Source organism: Anarhichas minor, unplaced genomic scaffold, assembly GCF_050575085.1.
Source record: "Anarhichas minor isolate MPS153535 unplaced genomic scaffold, ASM5057508v1 ptg000003l, whole genome shotgun sequence".
Classification (NCBI taxonomy): Eukaryota; Metazoa; Chordata; class Actinopteri; order Perciformes; family Anarhichadidae; genus Anarhichas; species Anarhichas minor.
In genome coordinates this window covers 750,512-771,423 of record NW_027466449.1, presented here as the reverse complement: position 1 = coordinate 771,423, position 20,912 = coordinate 750,512, and the positions used below count along the sequence as shown (strand labels likewise).

Sequence of the window (20,912 nt, the reverse complement as noted above, 5' to 3'; positions counted from 1 at the left end):
CTGCAGTGCTATCTCATTTCCCCACACAAAAGTAACATCGCCACTTTGTAAATGAAAGTCAGTCAGGCGAAAGATGCCCCTCACGCTCTAGCAGCCCCTTCTTGAGATAATGGGCGCATGCACATTATTTATGTAGACTCAAAAAAAAAAAATGCAGTGTGTGGGTAGTAAGTGAAATTCATTCAAGTGTTGGTGTGTGTGTGTGTGGGAGGATTCCTAACTATTCTCACAGGAATGTAGAGAATGATTGGTGGGCTTATATCCTGTAACATGCATCCAGTCGCTTCACACCTCTACGACACGTCGCCACTCCTTCACGTCTGAAGCCACCGGGACGAGTTTGTCCGTTTGTCACCGACTTATTTATTTATTTTTTCCCATATTGTCTACTCATCTGCCTGTTGATGCTAAATGCCCCGGGATGCAAATGAGAGGGGCAAAAAACACAACGGTTGAGCGAACAATATGGAAAAATAAGTCAGCTACATTTCAAAGAGGAGACGGAGGAGGAGCGCCGGTGGAAACAAGCCAAGAGAACAGAAGGGTGGAAAACTAGCTAAAGGAGGCGAGAATCAACCCCAACCCCCCTCCCTTTTTCCTTCTTTCAATAGCTCTGGCCTTGTCAGACATGGTTATGCTTATTGGAGACACAGGCGAGGGGGGGTCACTGCACCAGCATGCCTCAGAACATCATCACGCCTGGGCTATGATAAGAATAGTGCACTGAATCATAGCTTACAGTGCAGTTATGTGTATGGATGATGCACGGGGAATGAATTGAAGATAAGGCCAAGAAACTGGATGGGCTGGACTCGGCTACACTTCTCCTCGACGCAAGGTGTGTATGTGTGTGCGTTTGCTTGTACATCTATCTTTGTGAGGACCCATTTTGGAAAGTGAGGATATTTTGGTCAGTCCTCACTTCTTCAAAAACCTGTTTTTAGGGTTCAGACTTGTTTTTTTAGGTTTAGGTGGGAGTTATGGGTTGAGGTTAAGCATTTAGTTGTGATGGTTTAGGTTAGAATAAGGAGCTAGAGAAGGCATTATGTCAAAGAATGTCCTCGCAAAGATAGACATACAGAGATGTGCATGTGTGTGTGTAGCCAGTTCAGCTTGTGAATCACAATTTTCAAGGCTCAAGGATCCTTGAAAGCTGAATTACACGTACGCTTGTCATTTCTCCTGTTCAAGTCATCTGGAGGAAAACGGTGGGCAATAAAACCAAAGCTGTGTGGTTAAATGTCAGTGGCAAAAAGGTGCTAATGCTACAACTAAGGGCCTTGCTTGGTCTATAATATGTCAGAAAATAGTGAGGAATGCAAAGAAGCAGTTCTCAGAGTCCAATGCGACATCGTAAAAGAGTCCAAAACACAGAGATATTTGATTTACAGTGATATTCAAACAGCAGATCCGAACATTTGAGAAGCTTGGACCAGCAAATGTTTGGAGGGGTTTAAGGGATATGGCAATAGTGTTCAAATTCTTATTGTAATGCTTTAATGTGGTGGAGTGCCATAAAAAAAATATATCACAATGCCAGTGTCAGAAATTTCTTAATGCTCGTTGTAGAATTAATCATAATTTACAATATTATGTAGAATAGTACATTGAGGAGTGTTAACAGACACAGCCAAAAACAAACAATGTGTTTCTCTCGCAATACTTTCCCAGCCCGAGGCTCTCAACCCAAGTCCAGCTCCATTCAGTCCTGCTAAAGATATAAATGTTTGAAAATGGGTCACAGATATACAGTTGTGTGAAAAAGTGTTTGCCCCCTTCCTGATTTCTTATTTTTTTGCATGTTTGTCACACTTAAATGTTTCAGATCATCAAACAAATTTAAATATTAGACAAAGATAACACAAGTAAACACAAAATGCAGTTTTTAAATGGTTTTTATTATTAAGGGGGAAAAAAAATCCAAACCTACATGGCCCTGTGTGAAAAAGTGATTGCCCCCCCCCCCCCCTGTTAAAACATAAATTAACTGTGGTTTATCACATCTTTGGAAAGCTGAGTTCAATTTCTCTAGCCACACCCAGGCCTGATTACTGCCACACCTGTTCTCAATCAAGAAATCACTTAAATAGGACCTGCCTGACAAAGTGAGGTAGACCAAAAGATCCTCAAAAGCTAGACATCATGCTGCGATCTAAAGAAATTCAGGAACAAATGAGAAACAAAGTAATTGAGATCTATCAGTCTGGAAAAGGTTACGGTACAAAGCCATTTCTAAAGCTTTGGGACTCCAGCGAACCACAGTGAGAGCCATTATCCACAAATGGCGAAAACATGGAACAGTGGTGAACCTTCCCAGGAGTGGCCGGCCGACCAAAATTACCCCAAGAGCGCAGCGACGACTCGTCCAAGAGGTCACAAAAGACCCCAGAACAACATCCAAAGAACTGCAGGCCTCACTTGCCTCAATTAAGGTCAGTGTTCATGACTCCACCATAAGAAAGAGACTGGGCAAAAATGACCTGCATGGCAGAGTTCCAAGACGAAAATCACTTCTGAGCAAAAAGAACATAAAGGCTCGTCTCAGTTTTGCCAGAAAACATCTTGATGATCCCCAAGACTTTTGGGAAAATACTCTGTGGACTGAGACAAAAGTTGAACTTTTTGGAAGGTGTATGTCCCATTACATCTGGCGTAAAAGTAACACGGCATTTCAGAAAAGGAACATCATACCAACAGTAAAATATGGTGGTGGTAGTGTGATGGTCTGGGGCTGTTTTGCTGCTTCAGGACCTGGAAGACTTGCTGTGGTAAATGGAACCATGAATTCTGCTGTCTACCAAAAAATCCTGAAGGAGAATGTCCGGCCATCTGTTCGTGACCTCAAGCTGAAGCGCACTTGGGTTCTGCAGCAGGACAATGATCCAAAACACACCAGCAAGTCCACCTCTGAATGGCTTAAGAAAAACAAAATGAAGATTTTGGAGTGGCCTAGTCAAAGTCCCGACCTGAATCCGATTGAGATGCTGTGGCATGACCTTAAAAAGGCGGTTCATGCTCGAAAACCCTCCAATGTGGCTGAATTACAACAATTCTGCAAAGATGAGTGGGCCAAAATTCCTCTACAGCGCTGTAAAAGACTCATTGCCAGTTATCGCAAACGCTTGATTGCAGTTGTTGCTGCTAAGGGTGGCCCAACCAGTTATTAGGTTTAGGGGGCAATCACTTTTTCACACAGGGCCATGTAGGTTTGGATTTTTTTTTCCCCCTTAATAATAAAAACCTTCATTTAAAAACTGCATTTTGTGTTTACTTGTGTTATCTTTGTCTAATATTTAAATTAGTTTGATGATCTGAAACATTTAAGTGTGACAAACATGCAAAGAAATCAGGAAGGGGGCAAACACTTTTTCACACAACTGTATATATATATATATATATATATATATATATATATATATATATATATATATATATATATATATAAAAAACAGTTGGGCACTCTAGTTTTATAGCAAACATTACTCAAAAAGGAGTTAACAGTTGGGGACTAGTAACACAAAGCTGATGCTTTAGTGACTATTTACAGCAGCAGGACAGCGTACGTGCGGTTGACTGAAAATAAACCACAGTGTGAAAGTTCATAACCGCGTCGCTCATTGACGTGTTTGGTGGAGCTCTGCGGCACAGAGGAATCAGGCTACACAGACGATACTTGTTGGTATAGGGTCCATTTATTTTTTGATTATTGTATACACCCCAAACTGATCCTTTAAATCACTTACACAACCATCACAGTTAGTACTACATATTCTGTAAATCAACAAGCAACATGTCTTGTAGCCTGCTTCTCTGAAGGCCATCACTAGACTTTTTACTTGCCGAAGCAAGAAAAGCACAGGCATAAGCGTTTGTCGCAGTAAGTCATGCCAGAGATCCGGCACGCACAACAAAAGGACCTTGGAAATGGAAGACCTGACAGGGATGAAGCCTTTATTAAGGTTGTTAATTACACCTGTACTACTCCTGCTTGGACGTATTAATGGCTCTAAGCCATTGACGTTGATCTTTTTAGTTTGCGTTCCAAGCTGAGCCCTAAAGCCCTGCTTCTGAGAGAGGCCCACGTCAAAGTCCACCATGATTTAGGCTCTCAGGAAAACAAGCAAAGGGCATATATCAACAGTTATGAACCGCTTGATAACATTAGCTTTTCCTCCATTTTCTCACAGTTCCCCACCCCATCTCATCCACATTCCTCTCCTCCCCCCCCACACTCCCTCTTTCACACCGTAATCGTTGAGACTTACAGAAAAATCAATTTCCACTACCCAGTGGAGAGGCCCAATGTTTCACCACTGTGTCTGATTGATGACGTACAGACACCATCTCACACCCCACTGCTTTTCATGGCACCTCTGAGTTGGTCGCCATTCAGTGCATTTTTATGGCAAATAATAACAGGAGATGTAATAGCTATTTCCCCCGGGGAGTAAATCTCAGTAGGGAGACAAGAGGATGGCCCGCCCAGACAGCTGGAGGACGGTCCCACGTCAACAAGTTACTTAGGCTGAATGATTGGGTACATGGCTCTGCAGGGCTCGGGGCCATTCAACACTCACACGTGAAGGCTGTTCCCGAGATCGTTCAATCTGAGTTCTCAGTTCTTAAGGTGACAACAAAACAATGTGCACCACTTTAATACTTCAGAGTGGTTAGCTACTAATCTACGCTCGGGGGGGGGGGGGGGGGGGAGATGCTTTATCAGGTACACCACAGCACTCCAAGCTGCCTCCGCACGGCCAATGGCGTGACTGCAACTTAAACATAGAGAATGCAGACGCCATCCAAGTTGCTATTTGAGCGAACATGGACAAGACATGAGATCGAAGTGCGTGTGCACTTGGGCTGATGTTGAGCAGGACACCCTCCTGAGATTTTCACACATCCTCAGAAACTGGTGTGAACAACAAAGCGTGCACGCACCGGCAGCTCTGTGAAACAGGTGAGAGGATGACCCCCGAGGCATGTTCAAGCCGACACGAAGGCCATACCTACACCACCAACAGCTCGGTGCGATACTGGCACGCAGAGGGATGTCTGTAGTGCTGGATAGAGCACTCCAGGGGTAATGAGAAGCTCAAGATGCTTTCAAGGAAGTGGAATAACACCCAGTGGGGAGCTCTTGTGGAGGAATACAAGCTCAAGGATGAAGAAAACACAAACAGGATAGAGAAACTGGCTTGGGTCCCAGCGGGTGGTGGTGGTGGTTGGGAGGGGGTGGCTAATACTTGCGAATGTGTTGCTGAATCCCATCATTCCTCATGTCTTGGCTCAAGGCGCCAGGCCTGGATGGCCTCATGTGACAACCTGAAAGGCTGATGGAGCACGGCCTGCTGCATCCCCAAGCCTCTGCCCGCCAAGCCCTTCACCTTCCCTCATTTAGGGGCATTGTCTCACAATGAGAATCATTTGTCACCATCGACTTGCTCCCATGCAGACTCCCGCAGCGTTCTTTTCTGTGGCCCGAGCCCATTTCCACAGTTGGTAAACAGCTAAATCCCTCTCCCAATCAATGCAGCCTATTTAACTTGAGCTATTGACCCGCGTGCCTCTCGACAGACTTCCGAGGCTGAAAAAATACAAACAAATTAGACGAGTGAGAGAGAGAACAACAGAAATGGTGGCGCACGACTATGAAAAGCCACATTTCTCAGTGACGAGCGTTTGGCGGGCAGGAGGGAGGAAAGTGCCAGAGCGGCGGGAGAGGAACCGAGGGAAAACAGAGGAATGGATCGATATGAACAGATAATCACCAGGCCTCTGTCCCAATGTGTAAAGAGTGTGACATTGCAGAGGTGGGCACGGCAGGGAAGAGATCAATGGGCTGCTTTTTGTTGATCCGTAATCCTTAACTATCTATAAGTAATTAACCTTCAGAGGAGAATGCAGGGAAGGAATAAATGGAGAAATGAGAGGGGGAATAGCAATGAGCACAAGTAAAACAGAAGCTACCTTGCACTGACCAGATAAGCATGGGGAAATTAATAGTTGTCTCCACTGCTGCCTCTGCTGGTTTTATTTCTGTCTTGTATTTCTGCATTCTCTGTGAATGGCCGCATCTCCCTGTGGTCCTAAAGAGGAGGATAAATATAGCTGCTGTCATAGACCAGAGCAGCCTCGTCTCAAACTGGGAGCAAATGTTGGAAGAAACACAGTATTTCTGTTTTTTGTTTTTTTTTTGGTCTGGTTTTTAAGATGAGAATCTAGTCCGATCTCATCATCTCTGGCCTGATGAGTGCGTCCTCTCCCAAAATAATTCCTGAAAAGATGGAGGATCTTGTCAGGAGTCAGAGTGCCCTCTGTGGGCATAATAGAAAAACAAAGGGAGCGTTACACCCCATGCCTTTTAATGGAGATCTTTCTTAATTGTTTATATATTTCTGTTTTCACCTGCAGTAGGTGAGACAAACTCGACCCAAATGAACAACACGGACAGGTAAATGAACACAGTGCGGTCACAGTGGTATCTGTACAGGGTTTAATGGCACACAGACAGTACATTATCATCCTCTCAAATCAAATTTGACTTGTCATGAGTAAACTTCATAAGAATGTTTAAGTTAGTTATTGAAATCGGTCACATTAATACACAATGATACGACGGACTGGTGGGTTTTTAATACAGTGTGTGAAGTAAGAAATGTCACAACTTATTACAATATGGCCGCCGTAGAAAGCTTTAGCAACTGATTATGGTGCTAAAAGCGAGGGAAGTCATTTGAAGCAGTTTGAATTCAATTATGATCATTAGGTCCAAACTGAGCTCTTTCTCACAACCTTCAAACATTGTCACTGGAAAAAATCGGATATTTATACAATAACAACAAAACAAGATATCTTTCTCAGAGGCTCGGCACTGTGTCGCTGAAGCACTTTACCGGGAGAAATATCTGAGTTGAGTGTTTCTTCTTGGTTTACCAGTGAGGACAAAAAGTCAAGCGTTAACTTTGTCTGCCGGAGGCGGTTCTTCACCAGAATGGACACCTGGAGACAGAAAAAGTAATGATTCACTGAAGTCTGTCTCGTTCTGCTTAATCTGCTGAACACCAGTGATGTAGTAGTGAATTCAAAAATGTGGGAAAACAACGGATTTGTGCATTTCTGCGGCCCTACATCACCAGTCTACTTCAATACGGAGGAAGAAAATACCAGGCATAATGATAATAATAATTACAGGCGAGTACTGACCATCCAATGTAGCACTGGCACAGGTTTTCATGTGATGTGGCTTGCTTGATGAGGAGCTCCACTTGTGTTGGCACGTCCAGTGTCTCATCGTGAGAAAAGTCTCGACCTGCAGGGAACAAAGTCTCATCAGAACACCCGACCTTTACCGGGAGGTTTGGATCCCTCCCGTTTCAAGCACTTCAATCAGTGGCACCGGGGTCTTCTTAGGACTGTTCAGGTCCTTTCCTCTACACCAAGAGATGGTGGGTTAGCTTACAGTGTGATCATAATAATGTGACTGAAGAAGGTAAAGTACGAGTCAAACATAGGACCACTTGACTTTTCCCTCTACAGCATTTCTGCACTGAAGCATTGTTTTTTTGAGCAACTGGAAAAAAAATTACAACTATGAATAAATCTTTTTTTTAACATAAAGTTATTCCACAAAAATTGCAACTTTGTTTGCGTGGTAATTCACTAATTCCATTTTTTTTTTTACTACTTAACACTAGAGATACAGCTGTATTTCACCCACAGGCTTGTGTTGAAGATCAAAACTGGAGTCAAACAGCAGCTCGGTGTGGAACTCACCTGTAAGTTTGTCTCTCACTCGGTTGATAATCTGAATGGCTTTCTTGTTGAGTGCCTCAGGTTGCACCAATCCGTCTCCGACTAATAATAAAATAAAAAAAACACAAACATAACGGCATCAACAACTATTACCGACTTAGAAACCGTGAATGCAAGTGCTCTCTCTACACCGAGCCTCTCTGCAGCTCAAATCAACTGAAGTGCTGCCTAACAATAACACAACAGTTACACCAATCATTTATGACAGCAAAAAAAGTTTTGAGTTGTTGAGAAAAAGAAGAAAATAAAACACACTAAAAGGCTTCAACAGATCAATCCATGGCAGACAGAATGAGCCGGCGACTCACTGAAGGAGTGGATGGACTCGGGCACTGTGCTGCCGGGTTTCTTGTGCGTCGTCTCTCCCAGGTCGATTCCGTCGAGGGCCTCTGCAGAGGACAGAGCGCGGCGGCAGGTTCAAACATGTTCTTAACATCATCACGTAGAAAACATGGTGCACGGTTTGTGTTGCAGACTCACCCACTGACCCGGCGGTGTACGAGTCGGTCCTGGTGCGGGAGCGCTTGTTGCCTTTGGTGTTTGCTGTGGAAGAAACAAGGAAATGTGTGAGTTTTTTCCTCAACAATGGCTATATTGTATTTTTCATCCATCACACAGGAAGCAGCAGCAGCAGCAGCATTGTTCTAACCTTTTTAACTGCAGAAGAAAGAAGCTCGTTTCTAACCTTTACAAGGAGTTAAGGCCATAAACTAAGGTTCCTACTGTGGTGTTGAAAATGCTTGCAGTAATTTAAAATGCAGGAGGAAACTGAGAGAAAGGCCTCATGGGCTTCTAACTAATGCGGGAAATGCAGGGTCAGAAACCATAAATAGTCAAAATAAACAACATAAAAACATGTGCTCTGAATAGTATTTTCAGAAACCAATTTTCATGATTTTATAACCGTTTTTAATTATCAAAATAAATGCCGACAAATGATGTATGACAATAATTATGTGTTGAAATATAAATATAAAATACTGCCCCTCATTTAGAGTAAAACTGATGAATGCTGCTCGTCTTAAGGGAAGCCAGACAGTATTAGCTGAGAAGGTGTGCCAGAGATATTCATTCACTTTTGCTCACTTGAATTGAACCAACGACCTTTAGACGTCTACACCACTTCTTTAAACGTTTCCTCTCCCAAATACGAGCCAAATAGATTTTCATTCTACTACTTGGAGCGCGCTTTAGTTTTTAATCAGCCCCGTCTGATTAAATGTAATGCTTCAAACTCTCAACCACTTCAAAAAAAAAAAAAGAGTTTCCACATCAAGTGGAGTCACCCTCGCAAATGTATTCTTGTGGGCTGAACCCGTTATTGTCAAGTGATGCTGCCGTGGTTCCTTCAGTCTGCCACGTGAAATATGTCGGTCGTCTGTGCTCCTTTATGCTGAATGTACCGACGGTGAGCAGCTGATGATCTCTTACTGTCCATGAGCCTCCAGTTGAGCAGCGGGTCGTAGACGAAAGCCTCCAGCACGGCCATGACGCTGTCCCGGTGCTCCCTCAGCACCTCCATCACTGTGTGGCAGGTGATCCGGTAGTTACCGTCCAAGCCCGTCACCTGAAGCATAATCAGACGTAAACCGATGGACACAAACCTCAGGAGCTTTGTGTTTGCACGTTAAAGAGATGTCAATGTATCTGGGAGTGAAGAGCAGCATCCGATGTGGTGTTTAGAGGTTTGGTGGAGGTGCAACTCTGTGCTATGTGCTTGAATTTCTCTTTTTAAAAGCTTTTTAAACATGCTTTTAACTCTAAAAACCTCTCCAGTTGTTTAGGAGGTTTTTTAAATTTATTTTTTTACTTTTCTTCTTTTTAAGACAGCCTTCACGCAGTCATACTCACACTATTACAACAGTGTTTATCACAGCACAAGAGTTGCATACCTCCATGGCGTTGGTCAGCATCCTCGTCAGTCTGAATGGGATCTTCTCAGGGAACTTCTCTCTGGTCATGGCGACCTTTTGAAGGATGCAATGGGGGTCCATCAGTCTCGGATAAATCAAAAACATAAATTTGTGGATAACGCATTGAAAGAAAAATCTCCTCTCACCTCAAAACAGTCTCCAAAGTCAATGTGGAGGATCTTGCCGCTTAAGCGGTCCAACATCAAGTTGGAAGGATGCCTGGAGAACAGAAACATCTCTATGTTAATGTCTTATGATATCATAACAATGTGTTCTTTTGGATGAGAAACTCACCTGTCACCCAGTCCGAGGATGTAGCCCACCATGGACATCACAGCCAGGGAGCGGGTGTAATTGGTCCTCCTGTCGAACCACACCTGGAGGAGAGATGACATTATGACAACCTTCAACCAGAACAGTGCGGAAAATGAAATCTCTTGCAGGCTGCTCGACGCCTCTTTCCAGACTCTGTCACGCGCACAGCATCAGGAGCACGAGATATTATTGCTTCTCAAAACGGATTCAATTTGAAGGGTTTGTTTGTTTGTTTGTTGGGTCCTGTGAAGTCAGTGGTTTGAAAGTGGGACACACAATCCAGAAAACGGATTCTTCAGGGAAACCATCACTTATATTTTTCTGTATTTCCCAAAAATAATTAGAAACATCCGAGACTGGATACACTTAAAAAAGTGTTTCCTCTGCATCAACTGAAAACCTTTCCAAAAATGACCTGCCAAAAATGTTGATTTATAGATCTGCATGTTTTGAACATTTTACCAGAGAACCTCTGGAATGTGAGAAAGGATGCTGGAAAGATCAAGGACTCTCAATCATCCTCCGCAGAGCATCTCACCTCAGAGCTGGGGCTCTTCAGCCACAAGAGCTTGGCCAGGTCGTCTCCGGCTGTGTTGTTGACGGCGTGCTCGAACACCTCCACCTTCTCCATCAGCGTCAGGTGGTCGTAGTCTGGGGCCATCTGGAGTAAACAAAGCCCATTACACAAGCAGACTTTGAATTCCAATAGAACGCTGCGAGTTCAGACACGATGCAAGGCTTTAAACTTTTTCGAAGCCAATTACAAGTGAAGGATATTGGATTCTGCGTTTCAATTAAAAATGAAAATGAAAATTAAAACTTGTTGGTGCACAAATATGAAGTCACCAGAGTGATCTGAATGTCATCACAACGGACGGAGTCTGATATCATTTTAGTTTCCAGGACAAACGCAATTTCCAGAAGATGATTAAAATACTTCAATGTTCATGTTTAATATGTTGACACGTCTAAATGATCTTTGCTTTCTGCTAGATTTCACCTTTAATAAACTAAACTTCAGTTACTGTATGATGTGCTTTTGATGCCAATATATTATTGAATGAATACGAGATCAAATAAGTTGATAGACTCTTCACACTGAATGTTTACTGTCTGCGTTATAACCTACAGTGAAATTGAATTAATTCAAGTGAAAGACATATAATACCGGTAAGGATTCAACGTGTTAATGTAACTACAGCTAAGAGGTTGTGTTAATACTGAAATATAAACTGGTTCAGGTCATAGCGAATGAGAAACTAGGGGGAAGGCAGGTCCCACTACGCTGAGGGTCCTAATCTGATGAAGGAAAAGGCTTTAGTAACTTTGTATGTGTTTGCCCTGAAGGTGTGTACAACAGCTGAGTTCCCTGTGAACCTGAGGCAGAAGTGAAAACAACCAGAATAATAGTTTATATTTACTGAGCTGAAAGAAACACAGTGAAACTCCAAAAGACTTCAATCGGTCATCGTCTCACTCAACCATCTGCTTCATGATTCATCTACAACTGATTGATGGCCTGGCTGACTGACTGTTCAACTTAATATCTTGACATTTAAACGGCTTAAACCCAACGCAACACATCATTAATAACACTATTAGTAGGATATAAATAAAATCTTATTCAAAACATGCCAGCAGAAGAAAACGTGTTCACAGTGCAACTTCTATCATGGTTATTAGTTTTAGTCATTTTTTTCCTTTCCTTTCCCCACAGTTTAAGTTTTGTGTGGTTTAAGTCGACGACAACTCAAAAAGTTTTAGTCCAGTCATTACATTTTAGTCTTTGTCTTATTTTATATTATTTTATTATTAGTCTTATTGAACGTTTCAGTCAATCTAGCCAAAATAAATAATTTCGTCATTGAAGTCCAACATATTTTGCGTACGATTATATTTAATATTATCTGATGGAAAAAACAGGTTGAATGAAGAAGACTACAGCTTTGCTCCTCCGAGTCGTCCTGACTCGGGTCATTAGTGATGTGCAGGTCGGTCGCACCCGCCCGGCCCGCTAGGAGTGCCAATCTGCACTGTTGTCAGGACTGAGGACAGAGACAAGAAGGACAGAGACAGTGTGTGTGTCTTACAGAGAGAGGGGGAACAGAAGGTGTTAGGTGTCGAAAATAAAGAGAGATTTTGGTGTTTTGTATTTTTTAAACAACATTTTAGTCCTGTCGATATTGCTCGTTTTAGTCATGGTAATAAAGGTTATTGACATATTTCAGTGCAAATTAACTAAATGAACACTGAATTGGACATCATCATGCCATCATCCTATTTTTGACCAATGACATTTCAGCTCCGCCTTTCTCCTGTAGCCTTGATGTTCCTTCTTCGGTGTACAGTTTTCAATCACACCACTCTCTGTAAAGCTTTTTGCACAGCGGATGTCTCGGTCTCAACCGTCTCTGCTCCCATTTGTCATCATCACTCTCACTTCCTGTGGTGACATTTTCCAGAGGGAGGATTTTGTATGTATGCGTTCTCTATGCTTTATTGGGCATTTCTGACGCGGAGATATCAGGTTAACTCAAGACAATTAAGGGCCTGTGAATGTGTTTTCATTAAAGAGTAATTGGTATTCATCTTTATAGTCACTGCAAACAGACGCTTCCTCAGCTTTGATGAATCTAATTAGTATTTAGTATCAAACGTACGCACAATTCATGAATGAGACAACTGTTGGCCCAATACAGTGAATATAATGCAAGCACATTAGCTCATCATCACACATTAATGTGTGAGCATAATTAAGATCCGTCCGGGGAATGGACTGTAATTGTTTCTAACATTTTAATACTGCTGGGCGAGGTAACTGAAACGGAGAAAACGCTGCTGTAATAATGTAAACAAACACATACGTCGGCAAATAATGTCAATTCTGTCTGTTTTCAATTAAAATGCACGAGGGACGCACTGATTTATCGGCTGATATTTGCCTTGCAGTGGCCGATTTTTATCTGTTGTGTTGCGTCAAGTTAGTGCGGACTAAATGTGTTGGTTTGTACGGATCATGGATCAAACCTGGACAGCCCGCCCAAGTAAAGTTGATGCGTGGTAAACACTGTTTGTAATCGCCATTACAAATGTAATTACATTTAATTTCACAAAACAAATATCTTTGTTGGTCTGTATAGAAGCTAAAGGGTCTTTTTTGTTTTTTTAAGAACGTTTTTTAATGTGAAAGGAGGTTATAGTAAAAGTTGTTCCATACATTTGTGCTCATTTAAAGACAGGGTAATGAAATGCTGACTGACATTATAAGAGCTCCCTGGCACAGAAGGGGTTTAAATAACAGCAACAACTAAGTAATAACATCAACAATAACAAGAACATTGGTATCGGCAATCGGCTAATATGGTATTTTAAACATCGGTATCGACCAGTGCGTCCCTACTAATGGACGTTAGTGGTTCCTCACCCTGAGCATGATGCGATGTTCAATGTTGAGCAAAATCTTTTTCTTCTCTCTGTAGTCTCTGATGAGGGCGTGCAGGGTGTCACAGTGGGGCACCCAGCCAATCAGGCCCGAGTTGGTGGACAGCGGGATCACTGCGTAGCGCTGAATGCTGGTGAACCCAACACACAGAAAAGACAAACAAACGCACTATTTATTTTCAATACCTTCATGTCCACAACTGTAAGAGTATGTGTGTGTGCTCCAGACAAGTGTGAGGTGTACTGTACCTCAGAGTCTGTGTGTGTGTGTGTGTGTGTGTGTGTGTGTGTGTGTGTGATGACGACCGTGTGTGTACCTGAGGTTCTTGCGCAAGGACGCAGGGTCGTTGGCCAGCAGTGTGTTGACGAGACCGAACAGCTGCATGACTCTCTCGTCCTGCCTCAGGTCCTCGTGGCCCTTCAACAGGAACATGAACTCGTGGCCATTGCTGCCTGCAGAGGGCGCCACACAACACAGCGTCGATGCACCGCTCTCAGAAGGGTTGAGGCATTACATAAGAACGGTTATGTGCTTGGATTTGGCAGCTACTGGCTGTTCTCTCCAGGGTGCGCCCCTGCTGCTCTGCAGCTGCATCTCCATTACCTCCTCTTGAAGCAATGCCGAGTGACTTTTTAGCAGGCGGCAATAAATGATTTCATATGAACCCGGGCGCTCCCAGAGTAAGCTTGCTCCCCATAATCCCTCGCATAACGGTCGCCCGTGGTTTGGAACGGCTCTCCGGAACGACAGATATGACGGGACTCTGCCATGGAAAAGAACCCCACAAACACACAAGTACATACTGAAAGTACCTTGTGAAGTTCTGTTGACTGCGGCCAAGGCATTTAACTCGATCAACTCACGAGGAGAGGAAAATATGTATCTGTGCACTGGATGAACTGTGACATCAACTAAATCCTCTTCAGCATCAGGAAGCTTTCAGCAGGACGGGGAGGGGAAAGTATTTAACTTATCTGAAGTGCAGACGACGTCACTTTATTGTTCCACTATCTTATACCGTCCTCGGTATTCTCAGCAGACCACACTACAATGATTTGTACCAACACTGGAATTATCATACCACCTTCAATGGAGTTAACCGATACATCCGGTGGAACGAGTTCGACCGAGTCGCTGCTTTATCCTTCGTCTGCTCCTAATGACAATCCCAGTGAGCAATGTATTGTGTGTCACTGGGGGGACCGAGCGCCGACAGTAAATCCAAGCGGCCCGTAGTGGGTGACAGGTCTTAATCTGAAGTCATGCTCCAGGGGTCAGTTGATTTATTGGCCATCGTCTTTTACAGAGTGTGTTGTGTAACGCTGATGGAAAACGTCAGAACGAGGTACATTGTGGGGTAGAAAAGGAGTGAAGTGGAGCGAACCATTTGTGATTGATAATCTGAGGATTGGGCTTCTAGACAAGGTGACTTTATAGTGCCATGCCATTTTAGAAGCACCTCGGAGTCGTATTTCACAAAGCAGAGCAGGGCATTAAATGTCAGAATTACTTATTTTATGTATTCAAATGAATGCCAGTGGACGGTGTTGGGAGGATTACTGACAAATCGATCTGACCTGCATGCACCATTTTTCTCCAGAGAGAAAATGGCAATACCCATGACTCACGACGTGAACTCCCTGTCAATTGAGTTTCAAAAAAGTAGTTTGTTTTGGGGGGTTTTGGTGGTGATTGAGATTAATTTTGTAATAAATAAATCACAGGTTTAATCTTGCTTCTGTTTGTAAAGAAGCTTTTTATTCTGGTGTATTATCCACAAACAGAACTTTGCCACGACTGATGAATTCAAAATAAATAGTGGCCTTGGAGCTGTTTGGGTAAAGACTCTGAATATTGAATTTTCTCTAATGCGATGGCCCACGCCTGCTGAAAGCATACAACTACAGATGTTCTTCAATCTATTTTCCTAATATAATGGGTTCAGAGCCACAAGGCCTGCGCAATTTCCTCCTAACCTTACCCATGATGGTGAGTTTGCGTGGGCGCTGCTTGGAGGTGATGACCTGCAGGGAGGCGGCGATGGACTGGATGCGGATGATAGGCTGGTTGGGGTCATAGGTGCCTGGTACAGCCAGCTCCAGGTCCCGGCACATCAGCAGCTTTGGAGACACATATTGTAGCTCCAGGGAGGTCAGCTGTGGGGAAAGTTGATGAGGTGGAGATGTTAGCACAGGACGAGGCAATTAGTTTGTTGTGTAACTACAAAACAAAAAAGCACTGATACAACAGCTCCTGCCAACAGTTTTAAAGACACTGGCTCGTATCCAAGTTAAGGTCTTATGTGCAAAAAGTTGTTTATACACCACCTTTAATAAATCACTCTGTAGCATTTCACTGTCCACGTATCCATCAACAGATGTCCCCTCTGCTTGTCGGCATTCAGTCGGTGATTTAAACCGCATTGAATCCATTTAAATGCTTTTACAGTTGAATGTATGGTTACCTCATCAACCCGCTGTGGATCTGCTGTTTGGATGCATCCTGCAGAGGGTTTATTTCCCTGTTAATGCCCGGAGGGGGAATAAAATGCTCCCAGCATCTTATTATGTCACTGTGTATTTCATGCTGCTTACTGTAACGTCAAAGCAGTTAGCATCCCCCCCGACAGCGGGACCACGCAACAATGTCAGATAGTATTGCCGTCTCCATTTGCTATGTGAAGCGAGAGCTGTTGAAATGTCGTTCTGCGACGACGCAATGATCGCTGCGAGGAACGACATCTAGCACTTCAATTCCACCTGTGGAGATAAAGTTTAAGCCCCTCTCCTCATGACTTAGCAAACTGACTTTGAGTAGGTCGCCAAAGCAAATGGCTAACAGCCTGTGTGAATCCAGATATGGATACGGTGTCTCCATGTGAAAGCTTTTGTGCATACAGATCATTATGGGAATATTAACGTGCATATTAGCATATCCATATGTCTGGGATATAAGAGTGTTTGTAAGAGCATTTAGATACCAAGTGTATTAAAATCTTTGGTGAAGGAAAAGATAGTTTAATTATCAAGAGAAGAGCCGTCTGCTTTTAAAAGGAGCGATGCTTTCCCATGATGCTCTACCATTCCTCTTTGACGTCCATCATGCTTCTGAATTCCCTTTACAGACAGTACGCGCGCAAATTTACCTGCTGCCATGAGATCAAAGAAAGAGTCGTGACGTAAAAGGCGAAATATATCTCATCACACCCGATGGACATGTGAATGCAGAGCTGGTGGGATGTCAGCTCTACTTTTACCGGGAGCCTTAGAGTCTTCTCTCTCCTCTAGAATTAGTTTTTTAAGAGTACGACTTTAAGACACTACGCTCTGTGACTGCGTAGTGTCACTCACCTGTTGCAGCTGTTTGGAAATGCGTCTGAACACATGGTAGTAGAGGTCCCAGGCCTGGGTCAGGTCTTTCACGTTTCCAGAGCGCATGTACTTCCTGCACCAGTCCTGAGCCTCCATCAAGTCCCTGCCGTAAGCCTGTGGCATAAAGTGAGACAAACACACTCTGTCCTCGTACAATGACTCATTCAACTAAACCAAAAATGGTTTGCCAAAGCGGGACTATAAAACTGAATGTCACGGCATTAAACATCACCGCTCCAACTTGATTAATCCAGGGTTTTTCAGTAAGTATTTTGTTTTTAATAGCGCACATCTGCAAAAGGCAGCCTGAATGGAAACATTCAGAGCTAGGGTCACTGGTATGACTTATGGCTGTGAAGTAAATAGTCCTGTGTACAAACTCACACTCATTGTGAGGTGACTAAATATACATAGTTAATTTTACAATGCCTGTAAAACATATTCATCCGTTGTTTTACGGTTTCGATTTACAGTGTGTTAATGACACTTTTTTTTCAACAGAAAAGATTAATGCGAGAGTGAAAACAAATCTCTGCAAACTGATGTAATTGAAGTTTACGAAGCGGTATTTACTTTTTCCACATCTTGAGAACTAAATTCAGGAACTTAATTAGGAACACAACATTTGTATTTGAGTTTCTATAACAACAGTTTAAAAAGAAATTTGTGGCGTAATTTGTTGAACACAAAAAGACTGTCGTGCAACTTTTAATCTATGTCGCACAGGGGACATGCAGAGGCTTAAGTTTGTGGTGTAAACTCGAAATTCAACCCCAATCTGAGATGGCACGCACCTGGTTAAAAGACGTCTCTTTGAGGGTCTGTGGTCCCCTCTCCATCATGGCATGTAGAGGCTCCAGCACAGCGAACATGCCCTTGACGTTACGCTCGCCGAAGTAAAGACGCGACGCCTCTTCAAGGCCCTCGTGCCACATCTCGTGCCACAAGATGGCCACTCGGATAAGCTCCTCACTCACCTGGATGAAGGAAGATGAATAAGGTCAGACTGATACTGCCCCTCCAAACTAAGGGGTATAAGATATCAGGCATCTGGTCTGCATGGGTATTATCTACATAATATCTACATTCATGCATTCTTTTCATTTCATGTTTACCGCAGAGTGCACGGTAGAGGCAGAGGAAGAAGTTCAGATTTTATGATACAGATTGATGCACATCTGTAACGCTGCCACTTTAGTTTTTTATGGGACCAAAGACTAAACATGAATGTGAAACAGAGAGATGGAGGCAACGAGCAACTGACACATTTATTCTGCAGGCGCAAAACAGACAAACAGAAGTTTTACCCCTCAAGAAACGACCTTTTCTAAGTAAAGGGTGAAAATGATTTTAATGAGTAATGATAAACAGCAATAATTAAATTCCTTTACCATGATGGCCTGCTGGACCAGAGCGTTGCAGTGTTCGCACATGTTCTTCAAGATCTTGTTAGCAGCATTGTGGCGGGCTGTGGTGGTGGACTTGGAGGCCACGGTTAGTGGGTAGATCAGAGCCTGGGAGGTGAACAGAGAGAACAATCCAACACTCACCGACCGTACCGCTTTAAGTGACCATAAAAGGCGCGTTCTTGGTTCTGTTCTGAAACAGCGGTATGCGTGAGCAGACTTACTTGGGGATGATACCGTCCGATGTCTGTAAGCAGCTGGTGGATGAGGCGGCCCACCAGGGCTCGAGGAGTGTCAATTCGAGCGATGAGCTGAGGGATCACCTGCACAGGCAGAGACATAATGGAATAAAACCTCAGTGACCTGGCTTTATCTGTGTAATATAAAATACAGCATCGACGCCACAAGAGCTCAAATCAAAAGGTTTTTTAAAAATCTTTTCTTTTGATACATGTTTGCCATGTCCAAACCTTTATGCATCGTTCATAGGGATTCCTTTAACACACTTCTTTATCTCTAGGCTAACTCCTCGTGTGTGTGTGTGTGTGTGTGTGTGTGTGTGTGTGTGTGTGTGTGTGTGTGTGTGTGTGTGTGTGTGCATGTATTACCTGCAGCCAGGTGTCTATTTGAATGGTCTTGATACCCTCCACCAGGGCTTCGTTCACTTCAGGCCAATGGCCGTAGTCAAACCACAGAGTCAGAACCCTGAACAGAACAAAAAGCAGTGCCTTGTTATTAAGGATCATGACACGGTGCAGTCACAATAAAACCACTAGAGGTCCTCCCATCCCCACGCACCACTTGTGCTAAGGGTGTCCATGAACACGGGTGCTGTTAGCTTGCTTGGACTACTCACGCTTCAGTCACTCAACTCACCTGAGTGTGTCCTGCAGGTTATTGCCTCTGGAGAGGGAAATGGAGCGGAAGAAACCTTGTACAGCAGGAACTGTGTACAGGAGCAGCGTCTTGGAGAGGTCCTGAGGAGGGTCAGCAAACAGCAGATGCTTCATGCAAGAAAAGAAGCTATTAGCGAGAAGGTATTGTACTGGTGTCAAACATTTATGGAGATGGCGAGGTAAATGTACTTGTGTAGCGCTTTTCTAGTCTTCCGACCACTCAAAGCGCTTTAACACTACATGTCATCATTCACCCATTCACCCACACTGATGACAGGGGCTACCATGCAAGGGGCCACCTGCCCATCAGGACTATCTAATCATTCATACCCATCCGTACGCCGCAGGAACAATTTGGGGAGTCTTGTCCAAGGACACATCGACATGGACTAGCGGAGCCTGGGATCTGCGTCAGTATTTCTACCTTGGTTGGACTTGGAGTGCTGGGAGAGAAGAAGAGCACCTGTAGGCGGGGGTGAAGAGGGCTTAATTCTCTGAGACTCTCACCTCATTGGCCTTCTTCTGTCCCGGTGAGGGCACAGGACTGTGGTCGGTGCTGTCAACCTCGCTGTCGCTGTTGCTGGCTTCGCTATTAGCGCTGGCAGCGCCAACGTGCCGCGGCTCGTCCCGTCCATTGGTCTGGTGTTTGTAGTGCAGCACCGCCTCGAAGTTCATCACCGCCCAGGCGTGCCAGGCCTGCGGACAGACGATACAAACTGAGTGAAAAAGGATAAGAGGTGGTGACTGGAAACAACTTGCATGTGCTTTGTGCATGATGTCATTTTCCAGTTTACTGAGGGACAGATGTCTCCTGGAGGGGGGGGGGGGGCTGTAATTATTCTCATGCAAACACATAAGTTGGAGCTGAAGTTGGTGAGGATGGATGGAGAGAGGGGTTAGCAGAGCACCACAAGTATCAACAGTCGGATGATCACAATAAACGAGCCGCACACAGGCAGAAACGAAACATGATTGGTTAGAGGGCAATAAAATGGGTTCCAAAGTTATCCTGCTGACACAGCTGGGGTTTTAGTCCGGCTACAGAGAAGTCAAAAGTGAAAGGTCGGAGTTAAACGGGAGACACTGACCTTGTACCAGTTGCGGTCATGCTCGGTGGAATGGCTGTAATACTGCAGAACCTTGGGGATGGTGCTCTCGTTGATGCCCTGCAGACTGAGCTGCCACTCCCCCAGCTTCAAGAAGCACCTACACAAAGGAAAGGGATAGATAGAAAGACAAGAGGGGGACAGTTCAGCCAAGACTATCATTTAAATTACACTTTGCCCGACCTGTTGGAAGATAGATTGTTTGCCTTCTACACCAACATTTACAAAAACTGCACGCTAACAATGAAGTGGTACCCGACCAATGAACCTCCTATGACCAGCTTCGATTCTATAAATGATAAACAGACTTGCTGACATGTTTTGGCATTCAACAGAAAAACAGTTACTGAGGTCAGAGGGCAATGCTGTTCAAAGAAGCTCTGCAACAAGAACTACATCAATGACTACGTGACAACATACGAGACAACGAAGAAACGTCAGCAGGAGTTTAAAACCGTGCTTATTGTCGTCATTGCTTCTGGAGAGTTGGCAGTGAGCCGGATACAACAGTTTGATGTCACGCAGGCATTTATCAAAAGCATCGCTACTAAAGGCAGCAAAGTGTGTTCATCTGCTGAAAGGTTCTGGGATCACAGCCGGAGACTTTCAATTATCCAAACATTTTTTTTCCTTTAATTTAAACCGACT

The 20,912-nt window shown here is 43.8% G+C and overlaps 1 protein-coding gene across 3 annotated transcripts in view; it reads right to left on the bottom strand.

Moving 5' to 3' along the window:
* Positions 1-6,479: 6,479 nt before the first annotated feature.
* Positions 6,480-20,912, bottom strand: part of mtor (mechanistic target of rapamycin kinase) — a 79,394-nt gene continuing 64,961 nt past the window's right edge. The window contains exons 38-58 of one of the 3 annotated variants that reach the window (XM_076092635.1): positions 20,247-20,364; positions 19,666-19,854; positions 19,139-19,266; positions 18,871-18,967; positions 18,487-18,585; positions 18,248-18,370; positions 17,651-17,833; positions 16,836-16,970; positions 15,467-15,641; positions 13,802-13,937; positions 13,468-13,615; positions 10,582-10,704; positions 10,023-10,105; positions 9,875-9,947; positions 9,708-9,782; positions 9,247-9,382; positions 8,296-8,358; positions 8,124-8,204; positions 7,777-7,857; positions 7,207-7,312; positions 6,480-7,002 (exon numbers count right to left, since the gene is read on the bottom strand). In XM_076092635.1, coding sequence (XP_075948750.1) covers positions 6,987-7,002; positions 7,207-7,312; positions 7,777-7,857; positions 8,124-8,204; positions 8,296-8,358; positions 9,247-9,382; positions 9,708-9,782; positions 9,875-9,947; positions 10,023-10,105; positions 10,582-10,704; positions 13,468-13,615; positions 13,802-13,937; positions 15,467-15,641; positions 16,836-16,970; positions 17,651-17,833; positions 18,248-18,370; positions 18,487-18,585; positions 18,871-18,967; positions 19,139-19,266; positions 19,666-19,854; positions 20,247-20,364 — 2,368 coding nt within the window. In that variant the 3' untranslated portion in view covers positions 6,480-6,986. Of the gene's footprint in view, positions 7,003-7,206; positions 7,313-7,776; positions 7,858-8,123; positions 8,205-8,295; positions 8,359-9,246; positions 9,383-9,707; positions 9,783-9,874; positions 9,948-10,022; positions 10,106-10,581; positions 10,705-11,979; positions 12,089-13,467; positions 13,616-13,801; positions 13,938-15,466; positions 15,642-16,835; positions 16,971-17,650; positions 17,834-18,247; positions 18,371-18,486; positions 18,586-18,870; positions 18,968-19,138; positions 19,267-19,665; positions 19,855-20,246; positions 20,365-20,912 lie in introns of those variants that run through there. The other 2 variants (XM_076092643.1, XM_076092653.1) reach the window with 2 other exon arrangements.